We start from the raw sequence: 17,020 nt of genomic DNA on the forward strand, positions 1-17,020 counted from the left end.
GCTGCCCTGGATCCTCCTCCTCTGCAGGATCTCTGTAAGTTGGGAGGTCTCCTGTAAGGCCCTCTCCTCTATCTGTGGTCTCTCCTGAAATTAACTCACCTAGTCCTTTAATTACCACTTTATGCTAATGCCTCCTAAATGGACATTATCCACCCCAATCCACCCTGAGGTCCTAAACTCTTCTACCAACCACTGACTTTCTCAGCAAGTCCACTTCACCTAGTTCTTCTCAAGGTCTTGCCATCTCAGGAGGTGGCACTACCATCCACAAGGTATTTCGGCCAGAAATCCAGAACTCCTCCTGGATTACTTTTTGTTTTACCCCCTCACTTCTAATCAGCAAGTCATAGACACGCTACCTCCAAAACGCATCAAGAATCAGACCCCTGCTCATCACCCTCCCAGCTCTTTCACTGGGCCTTCCCTAGGACAACCTCCGGTTGGGCTCCCTGCTTCCAGCCTACTTTCGCCAGTTCACTCGGCACAGCAGCCAGAGGCTGTTTTTACGTGCACTTTAGATGATACCACCCCTCTGCTCACAGCTCTCCAAAGCATTCCCACTGCAAATAGCATGAAATCCCTGCCCCATAGTCCTGCTCTCTCTCCACCACCGTCACCTACACACCCTCTCCTCCTCATTCTCTGGCCACACTGGCCTGCCTTCCCCTTCCAATAAGGTCAGTCCCTTCCAGGCCGTCGCTAGCTCCTCAGCCTAGGAGGCACTTCCTCTGAGCCTCATCTGGCTCCTCATTGTTCAGCTCACAGGTCATCTCCTCGGGGAGGCCTTACCTGACCAGCACGTAGCATCTCCTGCCCCCTCCCCACGATTCCCCACCTCACTACCTTTATTTTCGTCATAGAATCTTTCTTGACCTGAACATTTTATTTTTCTTGTATTTACTGCCTACGACCCATTGGTAGATTGTAATGTCAAGAAAGCCAGAGACTGGTCTGTTTTTCTCTAAATGCCTCCAGCATTTAGACCAGTGACGAGAAGAGGATCTAAATTTTTTAAAATGCTAAATGAGGGGAGGCAGAAAGAATGAGGAATCCAAACCAAGTTGCACAATAAAAGCCAAAGGGAAAAAGTGATAGTAAGTTTGGCTCATTTTAGTGAATGAAGAGACTAGTTTGACTGAAGCAGAAAGAGAAGAGGGGGAAATAAAACGATGCTGGGAAAGGTGGAATCAAACTATGAAAGGTCTCAAATGCCGAGCTAGATAGTCTAGATTTATGTCGTAGGCACATGAGAGCCACTGAAGGCTCTTAATCACAGGAACAAGTGGAGCCCGTCAGGCGGGCTAATTTGGTAAGGATGTGCAGGGCAGTACTAGGGGAGAAGGGAGCAGGAGGGGAACGGAGCAGGGTGAGCAGTCACATCCAAGAAGATAAGGACCTAAAGCTGCCCAGACTAAAGGAACAAAAGCAATTCCTGAGAGATACATTTTGCAACACATCTAGCAAGTAGAGGTAGAGGGTGAAAGTGAAGAGAGTCTAAGGTGACTCCAAAATTTTAAGCTTCTATAAGTGGGTGAATGTTGCCTGAAATGGAGAAATCAGAAAAAAAGAAAAGAAAAAAGAGGTATTGGGCCGTGGTTCCAGAAAGTCCATCTCCAGGATCAGAGACACAGATTGGGAAGCTGGTTCGTTACCTCCTCTCTACTGCCCAGAACACTTAGTGAAGCAGCAAGTTACCTACACACCCCTTCTGGCCCCTCCACGGAGGACCGTCAGAGCAAGAGTGGGAATGGTCACTGGCTGCTGAATTCCCAGTGCCTTGAATGGAGCAGGCAGCAGAAAACTGTTAGTTGAACAAAGCATCACCTTTGTGCAAAGGTGACAGCTGAAACTCAGACAAGGAAACAGTCCTCAAAGGAAAGAGGAATCAGTCCTAGGGGCGACGTCTCCAGTCAGAGGACGGGAGGAGGAGGAGTGAAGAAATGAGGGGAAATGAGACAGAGGTGGGAGGGAGGGAGATAAGGTACCAGTGCAATCAAGGAAGGAAACATTGAAATGGTCACATTTAAAACTGCTAGGAATGTCGGGGGAAATGTCAAGAACAAGACCTAAGGAAAGGCCTCTCGGGTTGACAAGATGACTGGAACCAGCGGCTTCAGTGGGGTTCTGGTATAAAAGTGAGATTATGGCCTACAGAATGGGGTGGGGGGAGGCTGATAAGGAAGGCATGCAGACAGAAGGTTCCAGATGACCAGGAAGTGCCCCCTGACAAGCCCACTGATTGAGGCTGCCGAGAATGCCGGCCTGGGCAGGGTGAGGGACAGAACCAGGACCAGCTGGGCATGGCAGACAGCAAACCTGACAGACAGGAGAGAACACTTGTTTTTACATCCTGCAGCACAAAGCAACACTAATAGAAATACATAGCACTTTAGTACAGATAAGCACACTGAAGCTAGCAATATTTAAATAAAGCTCGAGTCCATAAGAACGTCACTCCTACCATAAGAATTTTGTTTGGGCTTTCATCTTCATTCACAACACTGCTTCTTTTGAACCCTCGTGATTTGGATGGGTCTTCATCTGTATCTGCTTCATCAGGGAAAGAAAATTTCCATCTTCCAGCAAAGGCAGGCATCTGGTCACCCACTGCAGAGGCCTGGCTTCTGGGGAAATCGTTTGTCCCAGCATCAGCTGGGTCCATCGGGAGTGGTGACGCTGAGGGCGGTGTGCTGGGTCCCCTGCTGTTTCTGGAGCTCTGTGACGGAGATGCACAATCTGCTGGAGATGCACAGCTCATGGAGAGCTCATTTTGCAAAAACTGTTTCAAACGAGTTCTTCTGCGGACACTCTTCCTCGAAATTGCGTTCCGGAGATGAGACTCTTCCGCGATGACGTACACTCTGCTGCGGCCCCTGGTCACCGCGGTGTAGACGTGCTGCCAGTGCTGGCGGCCCGCCCTCCCGACCACATAGACCACGGTCTGCTCCTCAGACCCCTGGGAGGGAAGAAGGCAAAGGGAGAATTAAAACTGTGTAACAGGTCCACGTCCTCATCCACAGAGGCAGACAAGAGGCAAGGCTGCCCACACACCCACTCACTGGCCGGACTGCTCGTACTTATTTATGGAGTTCATTTTTATCGTTATCCGAGAACTCATGCTCTAATGTTTCCTAATTATGCTGCTGAGCTCAGGCCATACAGATCCACAACTGGCTTGTAAAACCTGAAGATAAACTTTAAAGTCTATGTGCACTGCCAAGTAATAAGATAATTTAAAATGGTTGTATGAGCTTTGTGTGTAAAGGTACGATCCCAGTGTTATATTACAAAAAGAGACACTTTAAATATCCAATGATAGAATAAATATATATTTACATATATTTATATCAAGTATCTACATATAGATATTTGATATACTATTTTGCAAACATCAAAGATGCTTTAAAAATAACAAAATTTTAAAAACTGGGTGTATATGTATGTATTACAACTATGTAACACAAAGTAAAATTACTCTGATCCAAAAAAGTACCTACCAAATAAATATCAATATGTGACAAAACAAAATAAATCACAAAATAGAGGCAATTCTATCAAAATTATAACTAGACTGTCTCCAAAATGAAGGGCCTATGGATAATTTTTTCCCTTGTACTTTTCTGTATTTTTCCATTATTGAACCAATTACTTTATCAAGATAAACACAGGAGAACAATGGACCTTTGCTTTTTAAATTTAGCAAATCAAGAATTTTCTAGACAAAAAAAAAAATGCCCAAAGTCACCATGTAACTGTGAGAAAAGTTTCAAGTTTGCTAGGTATCCTTGGTTGCTGTATTTTCTGCACCAACATAAATAAGAAATGGTTTGAACCATTATCTCCCTGAAGGTTTCCACATTAACCTGCCACAGGGAGAACTGTGGGGGGACAGATGACAAGACGGGCATTGAGGAAATACAGATCCACCGTTAAAACAAGGAACAACCTTATACACAGCAAGCACTTCTATCTCCCTAAACACAAAGAATTTGATTCAACTCTTCAGGTGGTAAAAGTCTGACGAACACTTCCTCCCAATACTGCTGAGTCGCAGAAACTGACTGACACGATACTTGATTACAGAAATGCTAAATACATTTAACAGATACACAGCGCCATTTCTCTGTGTATTTACACTGTGTATTCCAAAACAGGTACACATCTACCTAAATTTAGCTAACTGAATTCTTACTTATCGATTAAGTAACACTGAGAAAAATTCAATAACCCCATAATCAGTCTCCCTGCATTCACACTTGCTACAATCCACTGTCCTCATGGTAAACTACAGTGACATTTGTAAAGTGTAAATTCAATCACATCCAACTCTGCTTAAAGCCCCTTCGTGGCTCCCAGGCTCTCACAGTCCCATCTTCTTCATATGGCTCACATCGCCCTCCAGGAGCCAGCCTCAGCCCAGCTCCCCTCCCTCCTTCTTTCCCCTTTCCTTCGGATGAGCCCGGCTCGTCCAGCACAGGGAACCTCCCTAAGGTCCTGCCAGTGCTCCCCAGGCCACAGCCCCCACGCAGCCTCTGGGCTAGGCCCCTGCCCTCCACCCCCCATATTTTCCAGCAGCCTACACTTCCTCTATGACAGAATTTTTATCAGACCAGAATGTAACTTCCTAACTGTACTCCTCAATGGACTGTGAGTTCTGTGAAGGCAGGACCACATCTACTTTGCCCACTGCTCTTTATTCAGTGTCACACTGAATGAATGACAATCAAAAGTAAAACATCATGCCAAAGGTGTGCGCAGGAAGCAGGACATGGACTCCTAACTCCACCTCAATGACCTGCTATAAATCATATATCCATTTCTTTAAGTCTTCCTTTAATCATTAATACTATCAAACTTCTTAAAGAGGCACATTTTATATATTTACTTCTTTTTTAATATCCTCACCCAAAAATATGTTCATTGATTGTAGAGTGAGAGGAAGGGAGAGCGAGAGAAGCATCAGTGTGAGAGAGAAACACTGACTGGTTGCCTCCCGTAGGCACCCCAGCCAGGGACCAAACCCGCAACCTTTCGGTGCACAGGACGGCACTCCACCAGCCGAGCCGCCTGGTCGGGGCAACACATTTACCGCCAATTACATACATAACTACTCTAAATCTGTTCTAAAATACAACTTGGGTGAATAGACACAAACAATTACTACCCTTCATGATTTTACAGATTTAGAATCTGAAAGTCAGTATGGGCTTTAGAAAGGGTCCAAAAACTTTTTCTATAAGGGGTCAGAGAATAAATGCTTAGGCTTCGCAGGCCAGATGGTCTCTACAGCTACTACCCACCTTCTTCCGTGTGGTGCAAGGCAGTCATGGTCAGTACGTAAATGAATGTGACCGTACCGATAAAATTCCTTTACAAAACAGGTGGTGAGCCAGATTTAACTACTGTACTGGATAATAGGTAGTCCTACAAGACCCCAGGAGGTGACCTGGTCCCCTACCCTCCTACCCCCTTACCCCACATTACTTCTTTGACCTCATCGCCGGTCACTCCCACAGCGGCCTCCTTGCTGTTCCTGTTCTTCAAATATGCCAAACAGGCCCCCACCTATGAACCTTGACTTTGGCTCTTCCCTCTACCTAGAATGCTCTTCTCCCAGATACCCACATGGTTAACTTCTGTACCTCTTTCAAGCCCATGCCCAAAAGCCGCCTTCTCAGTGAGGTCTATGCTGACCACTTATTTAAAATTACAACTGTACCCTACCCCCACTTCTTTTCCAGAGCATTTACCACCTTCTAACATCACATGTAGTTTACATATTTGTTCACAGCTGTGTGTGTCTCTGTCCTCTTCCCCACCAAACATAACCCTCACACCGGCAGGCACCTTTGCTTCATGGCCTGACCCATACCAAGCACCCAGAACAGAGTTTGACTGAATAAATACTTGTTGAACTGAACCAAAATTGGAAGAAACAAACTATGCTGATGTAAGATAATGATGAATGTCCTATTTCAGCCATGAAATAAGAGCCAGGTTTAGTAAACACTAAAGGGACACTTATTTACTCCAACCTCAACCCATAATCACGAAGACCCCTTCACTCTTCATTTGCCTGGATTATAGTGAAAGACTAGATTATAATTTTGAGGAAATCTCTCAGAAAATACAGCGAAATGATAACATGATAGAAAACAGAAGAGATGGATAAGAAATAGAGATAATCCCTTCTGGAGGTCCAAAATAATAAAGGTTCTAGAAAGACAAAACAGAGAAAACTCGGGACAAGAAATAAATCTTAACAAAATTATTGAAGACAATTTCCCAGAATTGAATGATACAAGTTTTCAGAATTATAGAAACCATGAGGGAAATTTCTCTAGGATCTCACAGCCAGAAATTTCGCACATCTTCACACCTGGCTGTATTTTTATCCACACATACACACTCAACCGACTGCTTCTCTCTCACTCTGGGACGGTGAAGCCTGACCAGCAGCCTAACTGCACCAGCAGGCACACAGGCCGGCGCGTGCGGCAGCAGCCGGCCCGCTCCCGGCAGGGACCCTTTGCCAGCCTTACCTTCACTTTCCACTTGATATCATTTATCTTTGTCTTTTTAAAAGTCATGTTAAATTGTGCACATTTTATAGCTGTTTCAAATGCTTTTTGGAACTGAGATGGAGTAAGTTAAATACAACACCATCCACTTAAAAATTTAAAAACCTACACTAATTAATGTCCACCTACTAGTAGAAGACATAGGCTAACCTACAAAATTTTTCTGCGTGAAAATGGAGGTCGATGCAGCTTCATCATTAAAGCAACATTCCACCATCAGAGAGGGGAGCTCAAAAACAGTGAGATACATAACAGAGCCACGAATAACTTATGAGAATTCAAGAGTATTAAAATAGAGCTTAAAGCTAAGTTGCACCAAGTGCACTGTAGTCCAGGACTAGATCCTCAAACAACGAGAACAAAAAGGCACAGTGAAAAAACTACTGAAATCCAGATAAAGTATATAGTTTACTTAATAGCACTGTACCCAGAGCAACTTCTTTTTTGACACATGCCAGAATTGTGTTAGATATCAACACGAAGGAAAGCTGGGGGAGGGGTACATGGAACTCTCTGTGCTATCTTCCCAACTCTTCTGTCAATCTAAAATTACTCCCAAATAAAAGGTGGTTGCCTCACGAGGGTGGAGAAAGGGGATACATTTCTCAAAGCTCATCCAGCTTTATAATTAAAATATGTATGCAAATTATACCCCAATAATAGTTGATTAAATTAAAAAATAAGCAAGTCACAAAAACCTCCAGGCATCACAATAACCATTTGTGTAAACCTTGGTAATCCCGTTTCTGTATGGATGGACAAATGCAGAGTGGAAGCCACTTCTGAGGAGGGTGGGAAGGGACTGGACCAGGGCGGAATAAGTGAGGCACTTGCTTAGGATGCAAAATTTAAGAGGATGCCAAGAAACTCAGCCATCAAGATAAATAATATTTGAATAAAATAGTCCTAAAAGTCAAAATTTAAACCCAAAAAGACCCATGATGAACAAAATAGCAAAATTTTTAATAAAGACAAGCTCAGTAACAGTGCCAAGCCCGGCAACCCAGGAGGTGGAAGTAAGAGACAAACTCAGTCCTGAGGTCCTGACCCTTCTCTCCCGGGTGGGGGGTGGGGCCTGAGGGATGAGGCTTTAACTATGGTGGCTTAGTTCCTGAATAAAGAGGGTTCTAAAGTCAACAAGAGTAAAAGGTTCATGGCTCTACAGGATTTTCTGTACTTTGGTGCATTTTGTTTCCTAATTAAAAAATAAATAAAAGCAATAAAAATTAGGAACAAAATAATACAAGGTGTTCTATGGCAGGGCTAGCTATTTGAATAGCTCCATGAATCTCCAGGCTTACCTGAAATGTGTGAATAGTTCTTGCCCATGCATGTCTTATGCGACAGTGTTTCATCAGTTTCCCAAAATCCACAGTTACTTCCAAGCCGGCCATATTATTAATGGTCAAATATCTTTTCTTTCCAGCAGTTATATCCGTTTTATCCTGTCACCACAACAAAGGACTATTCTGTACGTTTTCAAATATGCACACTGTGAAGATATCTATAGTTGCACTGAACATAAAATGGGAGCACCCCGTAAGTAAAATACCATATTTTTTGGACTATAAGACACACCCCCTCCCCCAAATTTGGGAGGAATAATGGTTGTTAATGCTGCTGTTGAGTTCTGTTTCCATTTACATTGGTGAAATATTATGTTATTTATGTTATTAAATATTTTACATTTTTTTGCTTCAAAATTTTTTGTCCTATTTTCCTCTAAAACCTAAGTGTGTCTTATGGTCCAAAAACTACGGTGCAAAATAAGCCTGCATATTCACTATAATTGTTAAGAATTTCAAAAGGCTGAAAATCTATGCTTAAGCACCAACTGAACATACATGGGCACAAACATTTTAATAAATACAAATGGATGTTTCTGGTCCTTGAAACTTAACCAAATTTGACTCTCTGGAAAACAATCCGTTGTTGCCTTTCTTATTTGAAATCTATACATTTTATTTCTTGTACTGACAACATAAGTCTGCATATAACTCTTTGCAGAAACTACTTCCCACCACTTTTAAAGAATAAGCTTACAAATTTAAGAGGGTGTTTACACAAATAGAACAAATTCAAGGTGACCACTTCTAAAGTTTCTGTATGAACGCAGCCACCACAGAAATGATGCTTTGTAAAATATCATGTGCCACTTGTTTCTTATTCTTGTTAGTCAAGCACTTCAAACTTATTAAAAACGTTTTTTTTTTTCCCCACAAAGTCTTCCAGAAACTCATTTTATGAAGCCAGCAACACTCTGACACCAAAATCAGACAAGACACTACTGGAGAACTGCAGACTGATACCCCTCCCACACGTGGATGCAAGAATCCTGAACCGAATATTATGGAAGAAGAATGTCAGCTTTGATATGTCTGGATTCTGAATCATGCCTGGGGCAATTTGTAAAAAAGGAAACCTATCTCTAATAGGTAAAAGGTACTCTCTGTTATCACTCACATTTGTTATGAAAAATACTTCTCCATTGCAGAGTCGAATACCACTCTCAAAGTCGTGTTTATTTTTAGCAACATCATGAGGAGTCCAATTAAAGTCCTCACCACTGGCCCCTAGTTCATTATTTTGCAGACTGTTGAAGGTATTCTCAGGCAGTAAATCCGAGAGATACGCATTCTTGGTACAACAAATTTTATCACCAATTCCAAATATAAGTCTCTTCTGATGGTCTCTGGATTAGAAAATGATAATAAATCATTAAGTCTAGAGAACCTTAATTTCATTTTGTTTAAGCAGTAAGTTCCACTCAGACCCAAATCCAATGCTCAAAATAATTTCTATACTTTCTTTGCTCCACTTTTGTTCTCCAAAATTCCACAAGAAATCAGGCTCCCACGGGTGTAATACCCTACACTCTCTGCGCCACCTCTAACTCAAAACCATGGCCCAGCCCAATTGTTTGTCAGAAGTCTTAGCACATATGCTGACGTCTCTCTTTCCCTCTACATTCTAAAAATTACCAAAAATCTACTGATTTCAAGCATCTACTGATTCTACCTTTTAAATTTATCCTCTCCTCCAATCACTCCTATCACTACCCTATTTCAGGTCTTTCAGCACTTATACATATTTCTATTATAATAATTATATTAAAATAGAAGCAAATTGAATAAATGCTAGCAATATACCAGTTGCTACAATAAGTGCATAGGCATATTATTTCATTTCATCCTTAACTACAGCTCTGTGAGGAAATTCTGTATAAGTATCCTCTTTTACATACATGGAAAGGCGAAATTACCTGCCTAAGTTCACAGTCACTGAGACCCAGATTGCATGGCCCCAACCTTGTGCTTTTTAACCCTGTGTTAGGCTACCTAACATTTGTGTGTGTATTTTTCCTTAACTAACATATCTCTGGGTTCTCTGCACTTAATACATAGTAGGTGCTGATAAATGCTGTAGATGTAAGTTAATTTTCCCTATGTGTAAACAGAGTGCTTTTCTATACCCATATTTCTCTGAGTGAATGTTCACTACGGTGTTCTCTGTAGGCATCTTGTTGTTAAGGTTCTTGGAGACACTACACAGATATTGTAATTTGAAAAATGCTCCTGAATGCCCCATGCTCATCTTAGAGAAGCTGGAGTTTGCCAACCTGGACACCACAAGGAAAGCTTTATTCCTTATTTTTCTTACCAAAAATCAATTCCTAAGAATATATATTATATTTAATTGACTAGATCATCTTCACCAATAAGAAAAAATGATTTTTAAATATGTGGCTACAGTGCTAAATGTCAAAACAAACAAAGAACAGTGAACCCAGGAAGGACCGTCCCCAGAGTTTCAGGTTGCCCGTGCTCACTTGATCAGGTGGCCCGTGTAGTGCCTGCCGCAGCAGACGTTGATGACGTCGCAGTCTTGCCTGAAACACGGAAAATGCAAGGGTCACGCAATGGTGACTGTTCAGTGCATATTTCTATTATCAACAACTATGACACACTGGATTCTATACAAGGTCTCCAGGACTTTCTCCAGGAAGAAGTATTTCATAAATTTGATCTTAACATAAACATTTGTTCCATTCCGATTTCCTGTGAGTTTCCAAATAGTGTACACTATTTTGTAGAAAGAGCCCTGTTTAGAAACTGCCCTCTGCATGTTTAACAAAGAAATACCTCAAAATAAGAGAGAAAATGAATGGTGATGAACTAGAAGAGACTCTTACTCAAACAGTATCTATATTAATAAGCAATGAGATTTAAAAACTAGATAAAAAAATTAAAATATTGCAAATCCTTTACCTTCTAAATGCAATAAATTGTGATGTCTCTGCACGCTGTAGGTCATTTTCTTTGAGTAAAGTACTCACGGCAGAATATAAATCTGACAATTCAAGAGAAAAAAAATTAACATGGAAAAGCATCAAATTACAACACTGTTTCTGGGGAGAAACAAGTTCAGAATTCCTGCTGACGGGCGCGGAAAAACGTCTCATACAAGGTCCCCCTGGGAACATCAGCTGCGCCCCCACATCAGCCAGAGCGACAGAAGAGAAAACAAAGACAAGGGTTCCAGACAGCCCGTCCGCAACAGAGTGCAGCCACAGACAGGACAGCTGCTCATTTGTACCGCAGTCGCTGTAAATTCACTGAGGGCTTGTGAATGCAGAATTTAAACTATGAACGAGAGGATAAAATACATAACAGAATTACTAATGCAAGATTTCTTTCTGTTTTAAATTCTGGTGACACTAGAGGTAGTGAGTTATAATTTGAGAACTGCCCTGCCTATGTTATTTCATTTCATTTCATCTTCGCAACACTCACATGAGGCATGAATTATTTAGTGGATGCACACCAGTATAAGTACTGAGACACTTACATAATAACTGGAAGACAGTCACTCCCAAACACCACAAGGCCCGCTCCCACTCCAATCCTGTCTGTCCCTCCCCCAGAACCCATGGGCCTGCCCAGGATTCAGCAGCTAAAGGGTTAGCCCTGGCGCAGCAGGAGCATCCACCCCCACAGTGACTATACCCTACCAGCTAGTAAATAGTCTGACTGCCACCACTACATCCTTGTTATGAATGTGACACTGAGGCTTTTGGAAGCAAAAGTAACTTTCCAAATGGAGTAGGGAGGCTGGACTCCCCTTCCACAGCTCAGATCCCTAACACTGCCGACATCCACTCACAGCTTGCCCTTCCTCAGAGCACGAAGAAGCAGCTTCCTCTCATTTCTCAGCAATCTTACAAAACAAAAAACATGTCTCAGGAAAGGGAGGAGATATAAAAATTGAGAACATTCCAGACTTGTGTGCCTGTCCCTCACAGCAGGTAAATCACAGGAGAATGAAGAAGCCCGGGCCTCGTGATGCCCTGTTTGGAGAAGGCTGAACTGGCTGCCAGCTGGGTGCTGCATTTTTCAGATGATGGGAGGGTTACCACTAAAAAATGGCCAACACTCAGCTCACCCCCAGGCAGGAACAGGCATTCCCGGAGGTTCTATAGAAGAGTGTTTCCTTCCACAGGGACGGGACCCTGCTATTCTGCTCCTTGCTCTTTTCACTCTCTCTTCTCTGCATCTCACTGATGACAGGTACGGCATCTCAACGTGGACACTGGGTTTCATGAATTCTAAGGTACACGGTTTTCTCACGTTTTAACGTCTCTAAAATGCTAACCCAGCAGTGAAGCCTGTCTTAGGTCTTTGTACTCCACAATACTGAGAATAATTTACTCAACAACTTAATTAATTATTAATGAAAAACTACTATATGCCTCTCTAATGAATTTATTCAATTTTCTTAAAGAAAAGACTAATTTTCCAGGTAAAACTTGTAATTAAGAAGGGAAAACAGCATCAATTAAGCTCTGCCTCCATTCTGAAAGAGACAATTTTTTAAGTACATTTTCATTAATGTAAAGAATGGCATCAGAAATAAGCAAACCAAATTTTAGGTAAATCTAAATGCAGTGGCAAAGAGTCCAAGTTACTTAACCATCTAAGTCTCATTTTCTTCATTTATACTAGTACCTACTATTAACTAAGCTGTGACAATAAATATCTATTCATTATTTACAATGTGTTTAGTAAAAAAATCACAGAATAGTACACAGTCTATAATCCAATTGATGAAAACACCAAGCCCTTAGTATGTATCTGACCTTTATAGGGTTGTCTTGAGGGAGAGGCAAAAGGAAGATTACAGGGAAATATTAATTTTTACTTCAAGCACTTCTGTATCATTTGACTTTTTTATGGAATATAAATTATTTCGATAATCAAAAATACCAGAAGGCATTTATAGAAGATGACATATTAAAAAGAGAAAGGGGTGCTTATTCTCAGCTGGTCTGCCAAAGACCCCAGGCGCCAACCCTCGGCCCCCACGCAGCCCCGCTCTGTCTCCGATGAGATGAAAGAAACTACCACGAGCCAGGAGGAACTCGCCAGACTGCAGGCACACGTGCACAGTGGTGGGAGAGGCACTGCCCATAGAAAGAAGAAAGTGGTTCACAGAACACCTACAGCAGACGATAAAAACTTTCGGATCTTCAAGAAGTTAGGGGTACACATATCTCTGGCATTGAACAGGTAAATATACTCACAAAACAAGAGTGACCCACTTGCACAACCCTCAGGTTCAGGCATCTCTGGCAGTGAACACGTTCACCATCACAGCTGACAGAAATGCTCCCCAGCGTCTTAAATCAGCTTGCTGCGGACAGTCTGACTAGTTTAAGGAGACCCACTGAAGCCCCGCCCAAACGACCTGTGGATGGGAAAGCACCACTTGCTACAGGGAGGATGATGATGATGAAGTTCCAGATCTCGTGGATAATTCTGATGAGGCTTCCAAGAATGAAGCAAACTGAATTGAGTCAACTTCTGAAGAAGATAAACTTGAAGAAGTTACTGGGAGCTGCTATTTTATATTATAACTGCTTTTTCAAATTTTGTTTGTGGATCTGATAAAATATAGATCTCTAATATTTTTAAGCCCTATCCCCTTGGACACTGTAGCTCTTTTCAGTTTTCACTTGTACACCAATCATTCTTTGCAACTAATTAAGCTAAAGAAGCCTGAGAATAAAGTTTGAAACCAAGGTTTAAAAAAAAAAGGGATATTGAAACATGTGAATGAATGCTGACCCAAGGGAACTGAGATTAGTGACATACAGAAAGAAGAAAGGCTTAAAGATAAAGTTCTATGTCACTAAGTTTCACACACAGAGTGAAAGCAAAGTAGGAACGATACACTTTTAAGACCTGTGGAAACTAGGACTTCCGGTCAAGATGACAGCATAGGCAGACATGGTTTGCCTCTTCGCACAACGATATCAAAATTACAGCTAAAACAAAAAACAGCCATAATTCAGAACTGACAAAAATTGGGTTGAATGGAAGTCTGCAGTTACGGAATTAAAGAAACCACATCCATCAGACTGGCAGGAGGGGGAGAGACACAGAACAGGCTGGTCCCATATCTATGTGTAGTGGATCAAAAATTCAGGAGGGATATCTCTGGAGCAAAGAGTCCCACCCCACACCAGGATCCAGTGCTCAGGGTTCCAATGCCAGGAAGATAAGTCCCTACAACTTCTGGCTACAACCCAGCGGAGATTGAGTTGGTGGAAAAAACTCAACCACCAGGAGCCCCAAGCGTTTCCATTAGAGCACAGGTGGCAAACACAAGGCCTGAAGGCTGAATCCGGCCCTCCACCTTGTTTTATCTGGCCCAGCACCTTGTTTATACCCAGCAGCAGCACCAAGCTCTCGCTTAACTGTGAAGGGTAGTTACATTTATACAGTCCCAAAATTACATTTGGCCCTTTGAAGGCAACCGCAAGGCTGATGTGGCCCTCGTGAAAATGGGATTGATATCCCTGCATTAGAGAACTTCCACGTGAACTTACTCAAATTCACTCCAAGCTCCAGCACCAGGGTAACAGCTTGGAGGGCACCAGTGGCATACAGGCAGGAAATGAAGTTTCTGGCATCAAGGCGAGAACTGAGAGACAGCTTCCTCCCAGGCAGAAAAGCAGGAAGAGCCATGCTGGCAAGCAGGTGTTACATCTGAGACTCCATCAATGTGGCTAACACTATTTGCCCTGCCCTGGTAATTCCCTGAGGCTATGTCCCACCCAGCTTACAGCTGTTAACAGATTTTCCATAAAATGAATGGCCTTAGCTCTTGCTTGACAACTTCCTAAATCCTTTCAAACAAGCAACAACTGGCCTCAGTGAGTCCCCAATCCCCATACCTCTTGCTAAGTGACCCCATGCTTGGCACTCTCAGTAGCCAGCCTAGATTCACAACTTGGCTTTATCTGGGAATCTTCATGGCCAGCACAAGTAGCAGCCATCTCAGGTTGTTTTATAGCTCAGGCAGGGTGGCCCAGGGGAAAAATACAGTTGGGAGCTAACTTCGGTCTGCATCACCTGGGAAACCCCAGGGCCTGTGCACCCAGTGGACAGCCAGAGACCATGTCAGAGTACCACCACCCTGCCCCTGCACAGTTAATCCTCCACAGAGGGTGGAAGTTGGTGGTCAGTGGTCACAGCCAATCCTTGCCCCTAAATGGACTGGGAAAATCCTTCCCATTGACATGCCAACAGCAACCAAGGCTCAACTATAAGAGGAGGGTTACTCAGGCCCTGTGAAGGGAACACCTCAAGTACCCAGCTTGGGTGATGATAAGGGAGACTATGCCACCAGACCCTACAGGACAGCTAAGACATTAGGCCACACTATCAAGGCAGGGAGTCAAAGAAGCTCTACCTAATACATAGATACAAATATAAAGAGGCTGCCAAACGAAGAGACAAAGAAATGTGGCCCAAATAAAACAGATCAAAACTCCAGAAAAAGAGCTAAACAAAATGAAGATAAGCAATCTATCAGATGCAGAGTTCAAAACACTGGTTAAAAAGTTGCTCAAGGTATTTAGTGAGGACCTCAAGAGCATAAAAAAAGATTCAGTCAGAAGCAAAGAATACACTAATTGAAATAGAGAATAATTCACAGGGAAACAACAGTAGAGTGGATGAAGCTATGAATCAAATCAATGATTTGGAACACGAAGAAGCAAAAAACAACTAATCAGAAGAACAAGAAGAAAAAAGAATCCAAAAAGTGGGAATTGTATGAACAGCCTCTGGGACAACTGGAAGAGGTGCAACATTCTCATCACAAGGGTGACAGAAGAGAAGAGAAGGAGCAAGAAACTGGAAATCTATTTGAAAAAATAATGAAAAACGACTTCCCTAATTTGGTGAAGGAAATAGACTTGCAAGTCCAGGAAACACAGAGTCCCACACAAGCTGGATGCAAAGAGGCCCAGTCCAAGACACATCATAATTAAAATGCCTAAGGTTAAAGATAAAGAGAGAATCTTAAAAGCAGCAAGAAAAAAGCAATTAGTTATCTATGGGGAAGTTCCCATAAGACTGTCAGCTGATTTCTCAAAAGAAACTTTGCAGGCTAGAAGGGACTGGCAAGAAATATTCAAAGTCATAAAAATCAGGGACCTACAGTCAAGATTGCTCTAACCAGCAAAAGCTATCATTTAGAATCAAAGGGCAGATAAAGAGCTTCCCAGACCAAAAAAAACTGGAGCTCATTATCACCAAACCATTATTATATGAAATGTTAAAGGGACTTAAATTTAAGAAAAAGATCAAAACTATGAACAATAAAATGGCAATAAATACACACCTGTCAACAAATGACTCTAAAAAACAAACTAAGCAAACAATAACAGAAACAGAATCATGGGTACAGAGAGTGTTTGATGGTTTCCAGATGGGATGGGTGGAGGTGAGGTGATTAAGAAGTACAAATAGGTAGTTACAGAATAGCCATGAGGATATAAATTAAAGTACAGTATAGGAAATGGAGTAGCCAAAGAACTTATACATGTGACTTGTAGACATGAACAATGGTAGGGGGATTGCCTGAGGGATGGGGGGGTGTGAGGGATTTGCTGGGTGGAGGGGAGTAAAGGGGAAAAAGTGGGACTACTGTAACAGCATCATCAATAAGATACAGTATGTTGGGAGCCACCCTGCCTGGTTTCACAAGCTGTAACCTGCCCCCCCCATGGTTAAGGCTGAGTGGGCGACCTTCAGGCCAGAAGCCGCTAAGGAGATAAGCTTATCTCCCTGGCAGGGCACCGCTCCAGCTCCTTTTTCTTCACCCTGCCTGGCACCCAATGCTTAATCTGTTAGCCAATGATGGGTAAGATTCCCCAAGGGGGGAATGACCTAAGACAGGCACAATCACGGGGAGGCCCCAGGGAAGTACTTGGGGGGCTATAGCAAAAGGGGGTGATGGACCCCCGCCCCTTGGCTTTGACATAGCCTGAGTCCTCATTCTGTCTGCAAGAAATCTCCTAACCTCTTGGCTGCCTTACTTCCCCTACCTGACTTAAGCCTGGAACAATGCCTTAAGCCTGAAACAATGCC

The 17,020-nt window shown here is 42.6% G+C and overlaps 1 protein-coding gene and 1 pseudogene across 1 annotated transcript in view; one reads left to right on the forward strand and one right to left on the reverse strand.

The window, feature by feature from the left end:
• The window catches only part of HELB (DNA helicase B), a 36,511-nt gene that overhangs the window by 5,943 nt on the left and 13,548 nt on the right, over positions 1-17,020 (reverse strand). The window contains exons 8-12 of the mRNA XM_045829074.1: positions 10,850-10,931; positions 10,411-10,470; positions 9,045-9,273; positions 7,883-8,026; positions 2,462-2,956 (exon numbers count right to left, since the gene is read on the reverse strand). Of these exons, the coding sequence (XP_045685030.1) occupies positions 2,462-2,956; positions 7,883-8,026; positions 9,045-9,273; positions 10,411-10,470; positions 10,850-10,931 (1,010 nt within the window). The remainder of the gene's footprint in view (positions 1-2,461; positions 2,957-7,882; positions 8,027-9,044; positions 9,274-10,410; positions 10,471-10,849; positions 10,932-17,020) is intronic.
• LOC123812405 lies at positions 12,969-13,428 on the forward strand (annotated as a pseudogene).

Source organism: Phyllostomus hastatus, unplaced genomic scaffold (assembly GCF_019186645.2).
Source record: "Phyllostomus hastatus isolate PE091 unplaced genomic scaffold, TTU_PhHast_1.1 phas_scaffold_93, whole genome shotgun sequence".
In the NCBI taxonomy this organism is placed as follows: Eukaryota; Metazoa; Chordata; class Mammalia; order Chiroptera; family Phyllostomidae; genus Phyllostomus; species Phyllostomus hastatus.